Source organism: Diplotaxodon limnothrissa, linkage group LG16 (assembly GCF_057381915.1).
Source record: "Diplotaxodon limnothrissa isolate DT_005_m linkage group LG16, D_limnothrissa_male_GT1.1, whole genome shotgun sequence".
In the NCBI taxonomy this organism is placed as follows: domain Eukaryota; kingdom Metazoa; phylum Chordata; class Actinopteri; order Cichliformes; family Cichlidae; genus Diplotaxodon; species Diplotaxodon limnothrissa.
The window spans coordinates 6,831,537-6,849,372 of NC_140611.1; the positions used below are offsets into that span (position 1 = coordinate 6,831,537).

Sequence of the window (17,836 nt, forward strand, 5' to 3'; positions counted from 1 at the left end):
TCGACTTTCCAAATTTAAAAAGAAAGGTTATGTACGCAGCATCCTTGGCATCTGCTACATACTTCCTTGTCACTGTGGAAAAGAGCATTTCATGACTCAACGGTAGATGTATATGTAGTGTTTTCTCACAAGTGAGAAAGAAAGTGTTGTCTTGGTTTTTAGTTTTGATTCATCCTTTATTCTTCGGTGTGTTTAGTTACTCAATCTCATGCAAGGTTCAAAATTTGTCCCGAGGGAAGTCTTAAAAGGAAAAGTCAAAATTCATTGAAGGGTATGAATGTGCTGAGATAATTTGCAGAACCTAGGTGCAGAGAGAGATACATGCTGTTTAAATATACTTCAAAATAAATGCAGTCACAGATAAATGGAATGGTACTTATTTGGCACCCTTCAACTCAATTTGAGCACTTAAAGCACTTACTTTAAGTCTCTGAATCTCACACACAAACACACAGAGCACTTTTAATCTAACATCCATACAGACACTCATATTCCGATGGATGCATTGGGGGCAATTTGGGGTTCAGTATCGTGCCCAGGGATATTTCGACAGCTGGACTGGAGGAGCCTGAGACGGAGCCACTGACCTTTCGATTGGTAGATGCCCCACTCTACCACTTGAGCCACATCTGCAACACACATTAAAGGATTGCAGACATAAAAAAGGCCCAAGCTATAATTTATATTGATGTACATGTCTCCTTGACATCTTTTCTTGGACTACTGTGTTAAACAGAGTGACCAAGCTGCTGTGCGCTTGCTGCTACCCTCTAATTAGAGCAGAGTGTGACACAATTACACTTTTACTAAACATAAAAGCCGCAAAATAATCTCCAATGTACACACTTTTGTTCTCGGTGTTTCCTCTCTGTAATGAAGTGTGTTACACCCCCACCTGGAGCAATCAAACGCACCAGAGAGAGTATGAGTCAATCTGTGTATCCAGCTCGGCAGAGAGCTGTGTGCATCCGCACTGATCATTAGCAGCAGCGGGGTGGCTCAAACTTTGGAAAATTGTCTCTCTATACAGGCAGGAAAATGTTGCAGTAACAAACCTTATGAAGTGACGAAATCTGAGGCCTAAATGAGGAGAAGTTCAAGTGCTACGGTGTGTGCGCCAGTGTTCCCTTATTAATATTCTTGTTGCTGTTGAAAGGGCTCTTCAGCACAGCTGCAGCTTGTTTTGGTGGGGTTGTTCATCCTTTCTATTCAACAGCGAGGGCAACATTGAGGAGGAATGCATGGGTAAGTGTTGCATTACAGTAATTTTATGCTTTATGATACAAAGAGGAATATTGATGCTGTCACACTAGATACATAAGAGACAAATGCTGATGAAATGAGCCCTGGGACGCAGACATACGATCCCTTTCAATGAATCTGTGGTCATTCTGTGTGTCTTTTGGGTTATTTTGTGTCTTTTTTAGATTTTACGCTCCTTTAGTAATCCACCTGCAAACACCGGCTGAGCAGCAGGCTCATACCCACATTTGCACAGGCTGAATTGATTTAGATAGTAAATGCCAGAAAAGTATTTTCTCTGCCATTAATGTGCATTTTTTTGAAAGAACAGACTCTTTGGTGGGCTGTTAACTTGGGGTGTTTAAAAAAAAAATGTGAACACTGATAATAAAGCTAATAATATATTGCTTGGGGAGGAAAATCGAGATTGCACATGAGCTCTTTGAAACGACTAATCTCTTTTGCCTGCTTTTAAAGATAAACTGTTATGTAATGTGGTTAAATACTAGATCTAAAAACATGGAAACCTCGTCTAAAGTAAAACCTGTTTTCCCCCCCAGGATGACATTTTTTCCACATGTGTTCACAGACTGTAGACATCATATACTGAAAACAAAGCAAAGACACCCAATCGAAATGTCTGTACATCAAAATAAGTTTGAAAATTTCGTCCTCGACTTATTTCAGCCTATTTTCCTCAATTATGCTGCAACGAAAAAAAGCACTTCATAGTTCGGTCGTGAATAAATTGGAATAAAAGTGGAGTGCAAAGTGTGTAAACAAAAGGCAGGTGGTTGAACTTTATTAGAGAGCGGCGCCGCATTCAGCAGGTGCAGCACTCAGCGCCCTAAACGTCTGCAAGCATCACTGCTTTACCTCAAACACAGAGCCGTGATGAAATGGCCGCGTGCCACGGGTTTTCTCTCGGCGTCTAGAAATGCCTACGACTGCATCAAAAAAGCCAAACAAATCGTGTGTGTCAAACAGGGCGGGCAGTGTGCGCGCTCGAGCTCACTCACACATTGGTTGTGAAGATGCCGTAGATAAGGTCTTGCTCGGGCAGGTAGAAGGTGCTCTGCAGCTCGTTGTAGTAGAAGGGGATCTCCCCGGAGCGAGAGCAGTTGAGCCTCGCCTTCATGAACGTGGTCCAAGTGTCCTCCAAGAGAAATCGCCCGCCGATGTCGTTCTTGCAGACCCTCGCCACGCGGGAATACACCGTCTTGCCGCAGTCGTGCTCCACTGCATTCTCCCTCAGGAAGAAGAAGGTGAAGAGGCCGACGTCGTAGGCCGAGATAAAGTGGGGTTCTATGGGGGGGAAGAAGGGGAGAGGGGATCATTACATCTACTCCTGCAGCACAGAAATATTTGCAGCATTTATCTTGTAGATGCTGTTTGCTTTGACCCTTTTGCTCCTTATTACTGAATGCAAGCACAAGTTTGAATTCCTGCCACCCCAGTTTGAGATGGTCTGGAAAAGGAGCCTAAATGTCAAATGTGTAAATGAGGAGAAGCCGCAGAGAGGGATAGGAAGCAGATAAAAAACTGTTACTAATAAATCTGTCTGATATTTTGATGGTAAATCCATGGAGCGATTTCTGTTTAACTACATGTCCGCGCTGCTTTTATTGCCTGGGAAAAGGGGGGGTGCGGGTGGGGACACATAGAAAATGATTAATGGGCCTCTCTGCTCAGTGGGTTATCAGGTAAACGGCACAGAACAAGAGGGACGTTACTGTCACTCTTTAGACACGAATGACTCATCACCAAACACTAATTTACTGCTGTCTGCTGTCAGGGGGAAAAGGGCGCTTCGACTTGTACATTTGTGTTTGGCAGAAATCTAACAGGACAGGCTCGTTTGAAAACTCACTTTCTTTTTGTTGCAGCATCTTCTCGTGGTGACAGTCTTGGCTTTATGTACGCCGGAGACATGTGCAGACACATCAAGTGTAGTTTCTTGTGTGATACTTTTAATGAAACGCTAAACTTTACAATCCTAGTTTGTAGCATAAAAATAAACCTAAAAAAGTTGTTTTTAGTATTGCATATAATTGAAATGACCTGTTTTTACAGGTGATGAGTGTATTTTGAGGGTTTTGCAGAAAAACATTCATAAGTGTTAATAAAAAGCTGAGGTTGTTAACGATCACTAAGTAGAAGACGTCTTGTTTTTCATGAGAGGATTAAATTGTTGCGACACTTCCGGCTTAACACCCACACGGCTGTTTTGACACGGAGCATCACGCTGAAGATTTGTTTTCTACCGCTGTGTTTTCTTCTTCTTTCAGATGAGCACTGCTCATGTGCAGAAATGATCAAACACACTGCTGCTGCTGCTGTTTTCCCTTGGGACCCATTTATTGTAACTTATAGCACATCCGGGCACATGCACACTCACACGGGCAAAACATGAATGGAAGAATACCTTAATTTGCACAGACACATGCACACACATAATGAAAATGTAAAAGGCAGATACTGCGATTACAAACACACACACAAGCTTCCACATGCACAAACAGGATGGACATGACCTGTTAACAGCCGTGTTGGAATGTGCATCAGAGCCTACCGAGTCTTTTTAGAGATTGTAATTTTTACACAAAGCAGGGAGAAAACTAATCCGCTTCTCCACACACAGCGACAGCATCTGTGATGAAAATAACTGGCAGTTTGGGCCGAGCACAAACCAAAGCTCCCGTGGTATCAAAAGAAGAAAGACACAATCAGCAGGAGGAGGGATCCCAACTTTTCAACGCTGTAATCAAGTTTTATTAAAGGGGTGGCGAGTGCCAAAGACCTCGCTCCCCGACCGCCATAATTACTCTGCGAGAATGTGAGGAAAGCAGCGGTGGCTAATTTAGCAGGTGATCTAATCGACTTATCGAGTTAAATTAAATTTACTTGTGATTCTTATCAGTTCATCCTCAGCTGGTATTTCAAATCGAAGGCGAGTACGAATGCTATTAAAGAAACAGAGCTTGTTATTAGCATTTTTATTATACATGAAACCCAAAGGTAATCACAGTGTTTACAGCGGTGGCAAAAAGATTTGTCAAACCTTTGTCAAGATCTCTGTAATGAACTCCGATCCCCCATTTAGACTGTTAATCGGTGCAAACAGGCGTGCTGATGAACAAGTGAGAGTTGCCATGCCTGCAGGGTGACTGACACTGCAAAACCATCATAATGTGTTAGTGCTACTTTCCCTTTAAAGCTAAGGAACTGTTATATGAAAGCTGGTGAGCTAATGTAAGGGATAAGTGTGTGTATTCGGTGTGCTTGAGTCGTTCTGTGTTTACATACTGTACCTGTGTTTATGCACACTGTACGTGTGTCAGGCAAAGGGCAGGTGGAGCTGACAGATTCTGCATAATATTACTGAAGCTGCGTGGGTGCAAACTGTGATGAACAGAGTTTTGTTTTTTCCCTCTGTACCCTGCTAAGTGATAAACAGATTGTTCAATCTGGCAGGCTGGTTGGGTGCTGGAGTAAAGCTGCCTCCAGTAACGTCACATGATGCCTTAGATCAAACACAATCACTGCTGAAAGTGCACGGCTATTTATTATTCAAGCAAAGGGATGCTGCAGGAATGCAAAGATGCTCTGCTAAACACAGGTGGGATGGGTGATGTCGGGTAGTTTAATTACATCAACGGGACAGACGAGCTCTTTTGTAAGCAGGTTAGAAGCCTCTGATGATCTCTGTTTTCATTTTTACACAGAACTGTTCGTTTTGTGTCTTTTTGACATGTCTCACTTCTCAGCTGGCTTAGCTGCTAAAAGAGTGGGCAAAAGATGTCTGAATATATCTCCTGCAAAAACCTGTTTTGTACTAAACTAATTTGTTTTGCCAGATAAGATTTGGAGGAAACATATGTCCTTGAGGATTATACTTCCAACCTTTTTTTCCTTTGCAGACAAAGTAAGAGCGCACACACTGCACACAGACCGAGGGTGAGTATGTGTGTATGCAGCTTTAGGTTACTGGAATATTTGGTTTGGATGAAGGAAATATAGAGTTTGTGGTTCATCCGGAGCTCAAACCTAAAGTAGAGTTATACTCATCCTTACTTTGGATTCTGAAAACAACCTGCTCTGGATGTGAGCACAGAAGCTCCACCCACCTGCCATTCAATCCTTCTGTTTGTGAAGAGCAGCCAATAAGAAAAAAGCTGGGTTAAAGGATGTGAGAAGGGTGCTAAAACAGCTTGTTTCAAACAGAGGTTGAAATGAGGGGCTGCAGTAAGGTCCAGTATAAGATACATAATAATTATTGTGAACAGAGTTATGAAAATGTTATCTAGTACAGTCTCATGATAAAAATATGGAGCTGGAAATGACTATAATGGATCCACTTTAACTTTTAATTTTATTATAGTCTGACAAAGTTGTGCAAAAAAATTCATGATTTATAAAGAAATGATTGCATAACAGCAATAAAATGCTTTAAGGGGGCTCTAACTGTAGCAAGAAGAATCCTGCTGTGCAAAGAATAAAGCTCTGCAAGGCCCACAGCATTGTCCAAGAGCAGCGGCTGGAGCATTGGAGAGGTATCAGCAGAGTAATATAAGTCTGGCTATGAAGTTCTTTGTGTGCGTCTATGAATATGATTAGATGTTACAAGTCAGTTGGCAGATGAGCAGCTGAGGATTGAGCCACTCAAAGGGAAGCATGAAAGAAGCAGTTCATGCCAACTGGCTAATACACTGCTCTACCTGAACTAATGCTATACTCTTCTTGCCAGGAGCAGATTTAAAAAGAAAGTTGGAGACATGCTCAGTATTTGCTTTGCATTTGTAGTGTCATTAAGATTTTTACTATCACTTAATAAATAAAATGATCTCTGCAGTATTTAATGTTCTGCAAAAGAAACAGTATTTTGCCAGCGCAAATTAGATCAATGAAAGAGCTTCACATTAGGTTGAAGCATCACTTGTAGCTGAATGCATAAGCATGAGAGATTACAACTTTTTATGTTTTGGTTTCTTTTAATATCTGCCGAGAAACATTTTTCCGAGAGCTGAGAGGAGGTCGAAGGCTAATAGCAAAAACATAAATAAACATGTGGCTACCAATGAGACCTGTGAGGAAACCGAGAGAAGCATGCAGGCATTTTCTTAGGACTTTTTCCTCAGGAGACTGTGCATGTAGCTCCTTGTGACATTCAGATGCATGATGGGAAACAGTTGGTCAGCACCTGGCAGGCAACCAATCCAATAAGAGAAGAGACTGATTAGATCCAGGACCCCCTCCCCGCCTTTGGTTCTGCTGAACTAGAGAGGCTCAGAGCTGGAAATGAGATTTTCATTCACACCCCAAATTCACCGGGGAACACAACTCCATAACACTCATAGCATCAGCCATGAAGCAAAGCAGGCTTCGACCGGCGGAGTGGAGGGCGACATGTGTGCTTCACTGTGCGTGCAGCCAGCTGTGATTATGCTGATGTGCACTCGATCTTTTTTTTTTTTTATGCTCACTTCCCGTCAACAGGCTTTCTTCCTGTGCCAATAAAGCACACGTGGAAGCATGTGGAGCTTGCACACAGTCTAAATACATACATGCATGTTCAAGCCCACACTTGCATGCACACACAGGCGGAGTCCCCGGGATGGGGCGAAGCATGCTGTGTGTTGTAATTTCACCCTCTCCCTGCTGTGAGGAATAATTACACCGCTCACTGACTCCTCAGTCCTCAATCTTTCCCGCTTCCCTCTCATCCTCATCCCGGACCTGCAACTCTCTCATCTGTCTGCTATCACTACCACACACTCACACCATCAGACTCACCCACCTTTTAGTTGCACAGCATTTTCCTATTCTTACAGCAAGAAATACAGTTTACACTATTAATTTTTTTAACAGTGAAAGACAATCAGTCGCCATCAGCTCTAAATGATGGATTGGCTGCGTTTCTCTCTTTCACGTCTCTTTCACGAAAGCCAGCAGACAAAACAAGCTATTCCGACTGCACGAAACAGATTCACCGTTTGGGACTTTGGTGATCTATCTGACATTTAATAGGCCAAATGTTCAGTGGAAAAACTGAGAAAATAAGAGGGCAGAATCAAGCAGTAATGAAAATAGTCATTAGTCACTGCCCTCATTACATAAAGAAAGACGTTTTCTGACACGGCTGCTCGTATTTTATACAGATAATTAAACCAGGAGAGAGTTTAATATACATCCAGGCTTTGAAAGAACTGTTAGTCATCTGACATTGTCTGTGAGACTGAAAATGAATCTGACCTTTACTTCCAGAATCGCACATGTTCTTTATATAACACATCCAGTTATCTCAGTGCTGCTGCATATCAAAGAAACTCGATGACAGCGCTTTTCAGTGGACGGTCCTGCTACATTTCTGCTTGAGTCAGATTGTGTTTTAATGTTTACAGTAGAGGGAAAAAAGGCACAGTGTCAGCAGCTGGGAGATTACTGACACCAGCACCAGACGGACCGACAGTATTTCATGTTCCCCGCCATTCTGTAAATCCCACCAATTCCTATGCCTAACCTGTAACTCTGTGTTCTACACAGTACTTCAATCACAGTCGTCTTTGTAGACCTTTGAAAAAAAAGCATGCCGGATTGATCTATCTTGGCTCTAACATAGGAGGGAATTGTGTTGGAAGCAAAAGTGCCGACTTAGCCCATCTGCCGCTCAAGACAGGACCTGAGAAATGTTTAAAGAAACAGCAGCAGGTATTTTCTATTTGACACAGTATAACCCTGTGGATTATCTCAGGTTCAACAGGTCAGATTACTGATCAGATTACTAGTTTTATTTGATTAGATTTCTGGACTCTGACAGAAAAATATAATGGAACATTTACTCAGTCGAACACAAGCAAACCTGTAACTCACACCCCTGAAATTGGATGATTTAAAAGCTCTAAAATGAACCCAAGAGCGCCAGTAACACAAGCTCGCAGCTCTGCAGCATAAGCATTTTCTGCACGTCTCTGCTTTTTCATTCAACATTTATGTCACAGAATTGAATAACGCCTCCTCCTTTTGGGAATTTCTGGTGGCCATATTTCACAAAATACTGAGTAGCAAAGTAATTAACTAGAATTTTAATTGGTGATGAAAATACTCATTATCTGAAGCACAGTTAAAAAAAGACACACTTAAATAAATGACACTCAAATAGGACGTCAGTGTGATCGTGCAGTGATTCTGTACCATTCAGCCATTTGGAGTTGTACTGGGCAGTCCGGAGTGGTGGCATGCCGCCCAAGCTCCGGTATATGACGGGGTCACGGCCGGAGAAATCGATAACAGTGGCGGCATACAGCTCTCCGCTCTCTGTCACCACCGCCGTGGAGTTGTGACGAGGGTCGTACGGGCAGCGGGCCACGCCGTTCACGCTCTCCAGCACGCTGCTCAAGTTGCCCACCTGAATGCAGGGCACAGAGACGGAGCGAGACGGGCGGTGCGTTAAATCTGCAGCCTTTTCATTGCGTTTCGACAAAACCCGCACAGCCGGACACACACATAACTACCTCTCTGGCGATACAACGCGGCTGGAAAGCATTGGTTCCGCACGTTATGACCTCCGTCTTGTTCACCAGCAGGACTCTGACGTAGTTCTGACATTCGGTCTGCAGAGAAGAAGGAAGGGGGAGAACACTTTGGAAAAGTTGAAGTAGAGCAAAAGCTGAGGTGGTTAGCTAAATACTCTTGGACGTGTTGCTGAAAAGAACAATGGACCAAGTCTTTGGGTACCGGCCTGGCATGCAATCAAAGCAAAGCAATTCAGTGTGCAGCTTTTGCTCTTGTGAGTCTATTGTTCAGAAATATGAATACTCGTTTGTAACTGAATGGAAGCCTGTCTGCGACACTGACATAGGCTCTACAATAAGGCAAGAATGTGTTTTAATAAAAAGAATCAAATCTGCTTTAACAAAGGCTGAGAATGGATTTATTGGTCTTTGCGGCTAAGGACTGAGGTAATTGCGGTGATGCAGGTTTCGAAGAAAAATGATAGCCTGTTGTATATTTGGTATCAGTCTTCACTGTATAGACACTGTGAGAGGAAAAAAAACCCCAAAACAAAACTGTGGTGCAATTAGTTCTTACAAAAATCATTGAAGCAGGAATACTGATCGAACCAATTGTTATCAGATATGTTTGAGAGGAAGTCCTTTTGAGAGTCTCACCCAAGACTCTCTTGTGCACATTTTCTTTCCCTTCCCTTTTGCCCTCTCTCTTCACTGCAAGAAAAACAACACTTGATTGAAGGGTCTGAAATAGCTGCTCTGCACAGAGCCCTCCCATGAGGCCCACAAGGACCTCGCCACGACAGCCAGAAGATATCAAAATGGCCTCTCTGTAAGCCAGGCAGTGCTGACATGAAGTGTTGTAATTGGGGGCGTGATGGAGGTTACCTCTGTTTTGCCTTTGCTCTGGCAGGACCCCCTGGTCTCCTCGTCCGGTGCCCATTCTGTCGCCTAGGAAACAAAAACAAGAAGAAAAAAAAAGTCCGGTGATGACAAAAGAGGCCGAAAATCAGTCAGCTGAGTCCTTCAGACGCTTACAACAGTTACACAACAGCACACTGTTGCTAATACTGTAGGCACGCTCAAAAAGATGCATGAAAAGACTTTAACCTCATTGCTGTTTGTTTATTGTGTAAACATGGCGACTGGCTTGGCAGCCCGGAGCTTATTCGAGGGTAGCGGGCAAAGCACGCAACGAGGCATTTGAAGGGCTGAGGACAGCATTAGCATGTAAATGGCTTTCTCTCTCTCTCTCGCTCCCTCCTTCTTATCCTTTCTTCTCTCTCTGAAAGTTTGCAGCACTCACCTCCACTCCACCACCTCCACCCTCCCACTGCCCAATTATATTCCTGTTGATGGGTATGTCTTGGGCTTAATTATGGATGCAGTACAGCAGCGCTGCGCGACTGCACTGCAAACACACTAATGCATGAGCATACACACAGTCTGCCTTGGCCACCGGAGCTGCTCTGGCTCTTGTTTAGAGGGGTTGAGAGATGTCCCTTTCTTGGCATTAACTGTACGGTTTATGAGCAGGTGCCAGAGGACCCCCCGTTATGTGTCACTGGCCTCATTTTACTCATCCTCCTCCCCATCTCCTCCTCTTCTCTGATCTCCCTGCCCAAGGAGGAGGTTAACTAAATGTAAAAAAGTCTGCCATTATATAACAACAATTCATCTCTTTCTTATTCTCTTTATTTCCTTCCCTCCCTAAAGGATTAATGTCACGCAGAATTGATAATTATCTACATGTTGGGGGATTGCCAGGAAAACTGGCCAGTGGGACGAAGCTGTGACCCAACATTCAGCGAAGCCTGCCAACTGAGGCCAAACAAGAGTCAACATTAAACTGGGTCACAATTTCATTCGCCAGATGGAGAACTCGAACAAACTCCAAGAGTTAAAAAGGTAAAAACTTTGATTCATTGTGAAGCTCCTCTTAACTAAAACTTCTTTATGTGTAAATTTGTCCTCAGGTGACGCCATTTCTTTTCTTTTCTGGATCTTCATTTTGCTTAAATTAAAACTCAGTGGCAGAGACCTAAAACTGTATAGCCCTAAGACTCTGTAAAACGCTCTGCTGGGAGAATAAAGTTTTGACTTAATGATCTTTATTTTATTTTTTTCCAGATCCTCACTGCAAAGCGTGTAGCTCAGAAATAATTTAAGAGGAAATAAAACATTCTAAGGACATTTAATCAGAACTTAAGAGAACTGCCAAAACCATTCTGCGGACAAAATGTAGAGTATATAAATAGATCTCTTATCTCACAGATCATGGAGTTTATCAACTATGCTTTAAGGGATGGAAGTTCATGATTTTGGATGATTAGCCTCTGCATAAATTCTTGCTAATGAGTGAAAACGCCACACTGAACAGCGCAATCCGCGGCCTAACGAGCTGCTCAAACATCTGCACGTTATCTTGGGATTTCTTTTCTTGCTTTTATTCTCAGCTTATATTCATAGACAATTCACAACTGTGTGATTGTTTTTTTATTACTGTGGCAGAACAGTTTCTGCTGCCAAGACACTGCAGGCAAACAGTTCTTAATTATTTTAAATGTCATTCTTGATTCTTTTGGATGCAGCTTAAACCCCTGCTAGTCAATACTGTCTTTGTTAGCGACATACATCAAAGTAAAGATGTTTCTTGTTGTACAGATTCACACCCATCAATGAGTATTTGTTTACTGTGCCGGACGTGAATGTTGCTCATTAGCCTCGGCAGCACACGGCTAATATGCTCTACGCTACCTGCGCAGCGCTGCAACCGCAGACAAAGTTAGCTACAGGATCCCAAGCATTGTTAGAGATCATACCAGACTTAAATGCGACGAACACATTCACCACAGCAGCTTTATAAACAACTGTGTCGAGTTGATGTTACACACTGTGCTTTAAATGTCATGCTAAGTTTGCACAATTTAATTCCACTGTAGACATCTGGAGGCATAAAGAGTCGGGAAATGGGGACTGCTTTTGTGTGCGAGGCTGACTTTTACTGTCGTTCTTCTAATACAGCTTAAGGTAATAGTGCTTTAACCCCTGGGCCATTGTGAGGATGGTGGTAGATCGTTTCAGTTTGACGGTCGGGGTGAGGAGCTGAATCAAATGGGAAACACGCCTCGAGGGATGGATGCAGAAAGACAACACGCACACGTTAAGAGGAAACTGTGGTGTTCCTGCTCTCGCTACTCTGTTGCCAGCTGAAGAGAAAAAATGTTTGACATGTTGATGCCATACTTGGAACATCAAACTCAGATCTGTTACTACAAGTAATAAATCTGATGCTTTGATAAACATTATGCTAGCAGTGGAACCCCAACCTGACCAACATCAACTATTAAAAAAGAGGACTAACAACTAGACAGCCACACCAGGTCTCCATATGATCATCAAAAGATCTCCCAACAAATATATATGTATAAAAGCCACTATAGGTTGTAGAATGAATAATGGAGAATACAGATGCTCCACAAAGATGTTGCTGCAACTAGAAACAGAGATGATGAAGGAGGATTAAATGCAAACAATACAGTTTGGAATTGATAAACTAAACGAAGTGTAAAAAACAGTTTTCCGTCAGAGTGGATCACCCTATCCCTGGCATCTTCCTCTTTCACACCCACCCTCTGCATCTCCACCTTCACTACATCCATGAATCTTTTCTGAGGTCTTCATATTTTCCTCCTGTGGCAGCTCCATCCTCAACATCCTTTGTCCAATATAGTCTCTATCCCTCCTCTGCATATGTTCAAACCATCTCAACCATAACTCTAACTTTGTCTCCAAACTTCTCAGCCTGAGCTGTCCCTCTGATATAGTCATAAATTCATCCATCCTGGTCACTCCCAATGAAAATCTTAGCATCTTAGCATCATGAAGTTATATTAAGCTCCTGCAGACAGTAAAATACCAGTAAGTGTGCTCTGGCCCGTATTGATAGTTACAGCTCATCTCCCTGTCTCCCACAGCAGCTCCCTTCAATTAACCTGCCTCAGACTGCCGTGCAGTCTGAGGCCGGCAGCAGGGGACGGCTATATAAAGTAAACTGTGATTAAAATGAAACTTGAGCTCCAGATACCGAACACGAAGCAGACGAAAAAGTGAAAATATTGAAAGTAGCCAATGTGCTCCGCGGGAGCTCAACTTTCGAGTCATGTCACTAGTGCTGCTGCCAAACAAGTATGCACGCAGTCAACAACCTGAAATCCACTTCCCCTGAGTACAGCGAACAGTGCGGCACCTGCCATTCAGAGAGCAGCTCCGCCCCCTCCACACTCCATCATTCTGCCCGTTGAAATGAAAACACTGCTCCTTCACAGCCCCGTGCCTGTCAGCCCATGACAGCCTGGGGACTGATGGGATGACGTCATTTGCAAACACACACACACACACACACACACACACACACACACAAGCACAGGCAGATGGATGCCTTTGCGATGAATCATGGCTTGGAGCATTACCATCTTTTCTGCAGGGCCCCGTCTCCAAGGATCCCCATCGACTTAACCCTGTGACCTTCACCAGAAAGTGCCACCCTCCTTACCGTCCCCCCCTCCCCACTCCTTTCTCTGTCCATCTCCTCTTCTTCACACCACTTTGGAACAAAGCAACGCTCACACAGAGGCTGTGAGAATACCAGCTCTACCTCAACATCCTCTCCCTCAAATTCCTACACTCCATACCAAGTCCTGAATGGCCTGACTGCCATTTACCAAATGAATAAAAGCTACGCAATGTGCAAGCAGGAGAGGTCCCTTCTGCAAACAGGAAAATTATGACTACTTTAAAAAAATAAATGACTTTGGAACCTAGAGTTTCAATTAAGCACAAACGCTGCTTTGTTAAAAATGTTCTTGCAGTTAGAAACAGTGTTGCCAACTTAGCGACTTTGTCGCAATATTTAGCGAGTTTTCAGACCCCCTTAGCAACTTTATTTCTAAAAAGCAACTAGTCAAATATGGCAACTTTTACTGGTGTTATTAGGACGACTTATGACCACTTTTTGACATGAAAGGACGCATGGCTCTTACTCTCAACAAGCAGCGGTGCTACCGTGGGTACCTCGCCCGTGCCAAAGTGCTCACAGGCGGCAGATCATCCTCACACAGCAGTCGCCCCCAGCTGCTGTCAGAGCAGGAGATGTTCACCCCTACGCGTCCACACTGCAAATGAATGAGCGAAGCCGCTGCTCCCGCCCTGACTGTAATGACGTCAGTTCTTCTTTTACTCTTACTTTTTGTGGATCACAAGGTTTAAAACTACTTAAAATCACACACACTTTTTTGTGTGTCTATGTGTGTGTAACTCTGCTAGAGTGCCTGTTTTGGGTCACTTTTGCCGGTACCAAGCCCGGATAAAGGAGGAGGGTATTTAATTACTTTTTTTTTATTTTGTTATTTTTATTTTTTTATTATGATATTAAAAAAAATTGCTAAAAGAATTTAATTTGTAGTTCTAAATATATTCTAAATGCATTTAGGGTGTTTTTTACTCACTTTATTTCTCTCTCCTACATGTAGGTTACAATTACATAAGCATGACCAATTATGCAAATTAGGCGATGATTTAGCCAGTTCTAGCATTTTTAGGATGACCAATAGCGATTTTCCTTACTGAGGTGTTGACAACACTGGTTAGAAATGACTGTGGTGCGTCTGTAGTAGGGGTGCAACGATATTCGTATCGATATTGAACCGTTCGATACAGTGCTTTCGGTTCGGTACGCATATGTATCGAACAATACAACATTTGTAATTTATTTTATCAATTTTCCTTCTGACGATGCTGTCTGTGTTGAGCGCTCAGTGAATCTGCATTCGACTACTCCGCCTAGGCTCGACAGTGCAGCCTAGGCGGAGTAGTCGAATGCAGATTCACTGAGCGCTCAACACAGACAGCATAGTCAGAAGGAAGAGCGCAGGGCAAGCTAGCGAGACAGAAGTTAAGCTCTCCTTGTAACAGGCAAATTGAACCTCATTCAGATCTGGCGTTTGGAATTATTTTGGTTTTCATGTGACGTATGACCCTGAAGGTAAGCGAGTCATGGACTAAAGTAAAACAGTATGTTGGATGTGCCATGCAATGCTCAATTACATTGGTGTGAACTAGTGTGTTAGCGCAGTTAGCTCGTTAACGTGTTGGCCGTCTAGCCCCATGCACGGAGCGATCGGCGGTAGCTCGTTAACGGAGATTTGCCGTGTTGTGGCGTTAAGGTCATTTCAACGAGATTAACCTGAAAGCACTAGTGGGAACACAACGAATATGACTGCACATTTACGCCGACATCATCCTAGTGCAAAGACAAAAACAACAAGCATGCTACTAACTTTAGCCGAGTCATTTAGACAGCTGTTAGCACATGATTCTCCTTATGCTGCTGAGAATATAGCCCAGAAGAAGCGGATAGTATAGCTTTTATTTTGGAAAGAGCCATTTCTCTGTAATAAACTCTCTTTTCCAAAGATGAGTGATTCCTCAATCAGATACAGGGCTCGCAATATCGCTAGCCCGACGTCCCGGAGCTAGCGATTTTTTCCAGTCGGGCTACCAAAATCTATCTCTTCCCTGCCCGTCGGGCTATTGTAGGAAAAATATATGTCAATGCTTTTGCATTCTTTCAGAAATGTAGCTGGGTAATTATGTCATTGGCATCGGTGAGCCACTGTCAATATGTGACATATTGAAATCGCGTTTGAATTTGCGCTTGTTTTTTTGCTTTCACTTTGCAATCGTGCGAACTGTGTATAGAGAGTGACAGCACTGATCTGTGAGTGATGATAATTTGTGCACCAATTCCTCTGACATCGTCTTATTAATCGTTAGCTTACTATGCAAACATGACAAGTGAAATCTCCTGCAGCTTAAACATGTGAGAGGTTGATCGCGCAGAGAATCGCTGAGCTTATGTGAGTGCCTGTGTAAAAGCATTTCAGTTCTGCTGAGCCAAATAACACAGGTCAGGGTGAAGAAGTGACAGCCAAAGAAAAGCTTACCACAAAACGGAGAAGTTATGACAAATCAGACTATAAGGCAAAAAGAAAGTGCAGCTTTATGGTTTCATGGACAAAAGAATTTCTGTGGCTGCAATATGATGAGCTAAATAACCAGGGCTGCACATAAGTGGTCCGCAGGTGCGCATTCGCTGTCAAAATAAAAAACACGCACAAGGGTTAGGGTTAAATTTAAAAACTGTACTTTTGAGTTAAAATATATATTTATAATTTTAATAAATGACAAATAAAAAATGCATGAACATTTTTTTTGTATCGAAAAAATATCGAACCGTGACACCAAAGTATCGAACCGAACCGAACCGTGAATTTTGTGTATCGTTGCACCCCTAGTCTGTAGGTGTATACACAATACATATTCAATGTACAATGCTACTTTGAGTGGCCAGTTACCTTAGCTTACCGTAATTTAGCATAAACAACTTACATATGAGAAAACAACTATCCTGCCTGAGTACATCATTATAACTTGTTTTTTTCAAGCCAAACCAAAATAAATAAATAAAAAATAAACACTGTAAACCAGTTTACAGTGTTTAACTTTAGCAGTTAGCCTATATGCTTAATACTAAGCTAACTATGCTACACAGGTTAAATAGGCTAAACATTAGTAAGTTATTAATTTTTTCAAATAAAGTTCGCTCAAATGTCTTTATGATAAGATGTCCTGACTGTAATTTGAACTGATGACTTTGTGACAGTGAAGCAGCGCCAATAAAATATTATATTTCATGCTGTTAGTGATACTCAAGCAACAATCACCAGCTAATAGCCTAAAGCAAAATTTCATTAGCATGTCTAAAAAAAAATTATGCTACTCTAGCTCCCTTTTTTGTATGCCCCTGTTCCATAGTCACACTACAGGTACCCAAGGCTGATAGCCAGAAAAACGGGGATACAAACTACTTTCCATATAAAAGTCACCCAGCATCCCAACCCCAAACTCCTCACCTAAAAAATTCCATATGTGGTTATATCACATTCTGACTCAGACCTCCTGCCAATTTAGGCGCTGTGCAAATGTCTGCTGGGTGTGCGAGTGGAGGCATCTGACACAACTCAATCACACTTCTTTTCTCACACTATCTTTAAATGCCAGATGTATGTTTTGCATCTCTGAAGTGTGACATCCACGTTTAGTGGTTTTTATAATGAGTTTTCCTTCATTTTACATTTCCTTCAAAATCCAAGAAGCAGGAGAGGAAATAGCTTTCCATTACTAAGACATTCATATATAAACACATTAAAAAATAAACAAACACAAAATTGCAATCACTGTCCTTGTTGCAGAAAATATCGCAAAGTTAAAGACCCATGTGTCTACTAACTTCCTGCCATTTTTCATGCTCACACACCCCAGGGCCACAGAGGCTTTATTATTTGCGCCTGTAGTCTCAGTTGCATGTTAGAGTTCATTTCCATCTATTAGTGGGGCCAGCAACCATGTACAAATCCCCACCATCAATTCCACCTCCAAACCTGAGCATGACACTCCATTTCTCCCAATTTTGTCTCGCCGTAGACACAATAGGAATATCTTGCCAGCGGCGCCGTTCTTAAAGGAGCAAAGACAGAGGAAAAACATGAATTTTTTATGGGCAAATAAAATTGCAGAAAATACAATTAGCAGCAAGATAGAGGATTCATCACTTTTACTGCATAAAAGTGGCAGCTGGGCTCGAAAATGAATTCTATTTTTACGAGAAATTGAGAGAAAAGGGGGGTGGGGGGGGGGGGAGATGGTGAGTGGGAAACGCTAATGAAGTAAAGAGAATCTGCAAGCGGTGGCGGCTGCAAATATGGTCTTTCCTGAAATGTGGTGCTATGTTGATAAGGCTGCCTCTCACTGACACACTGCTAACATCATGTGTGACAACTAATTATAACTCATGAATATTGTAAATAAGTGTGTCAGGGGAGTAATGGTTGTTTGAATAGGAGCTGTCTGACACTTGTTACAGTCGAGACAGATTTGTATAACAATGCAAAAGGATTGTTCCTCACTGTTGTTAGTTCAGTCTAGAAAAGCATTAAAATATGAAAAAAGAGCATCCCTGGAGTATT

The 17,836-nt window shown here is 42.5% G+C and overlaps 1 protein-coding gene across 1 annotated transcript in view; it reads right to left on the reverse strand.

The window, feature by feature from the left end:
• sema5ba (sema domain, seven thrombospondin repeats (type 1 and type 1-like), transmembrane domain (TM) and short cytoplasmic domain, (semaphorin) 5Ba) overlaps nucleotides 1-17,836 on the reverse strand; it is a 206,520-nt gene that overhangs the window by 51,689 nt on the left and 136,995 nt on the right. The window contains exons 6-9 of the mRNA XM_085374937.1: nucleotides 9,639-9,701; nucleotides 8,754-8,852; nucleotides 8,434-8,647; nucleotides 2,262-2,547 (exon numbers count right to left, since the gene is read on the reverse strand). Of these exons, the coding sequence (XP_085231063.1) occupies nucleotides 2,262-2,547; nucleotides 8,434-8,647; nucleotides 8,754-8,852; nucleotides 9,639-9,701 (662 nt within the window). The remainder of the gene's footprint in view (nucleotides 1-2,261; nucleotides 2,548-8,433; nucleotides 8,648-8,753; nucleotides 8,853-9,638; nucleotides 9,702-17,836) is intronic.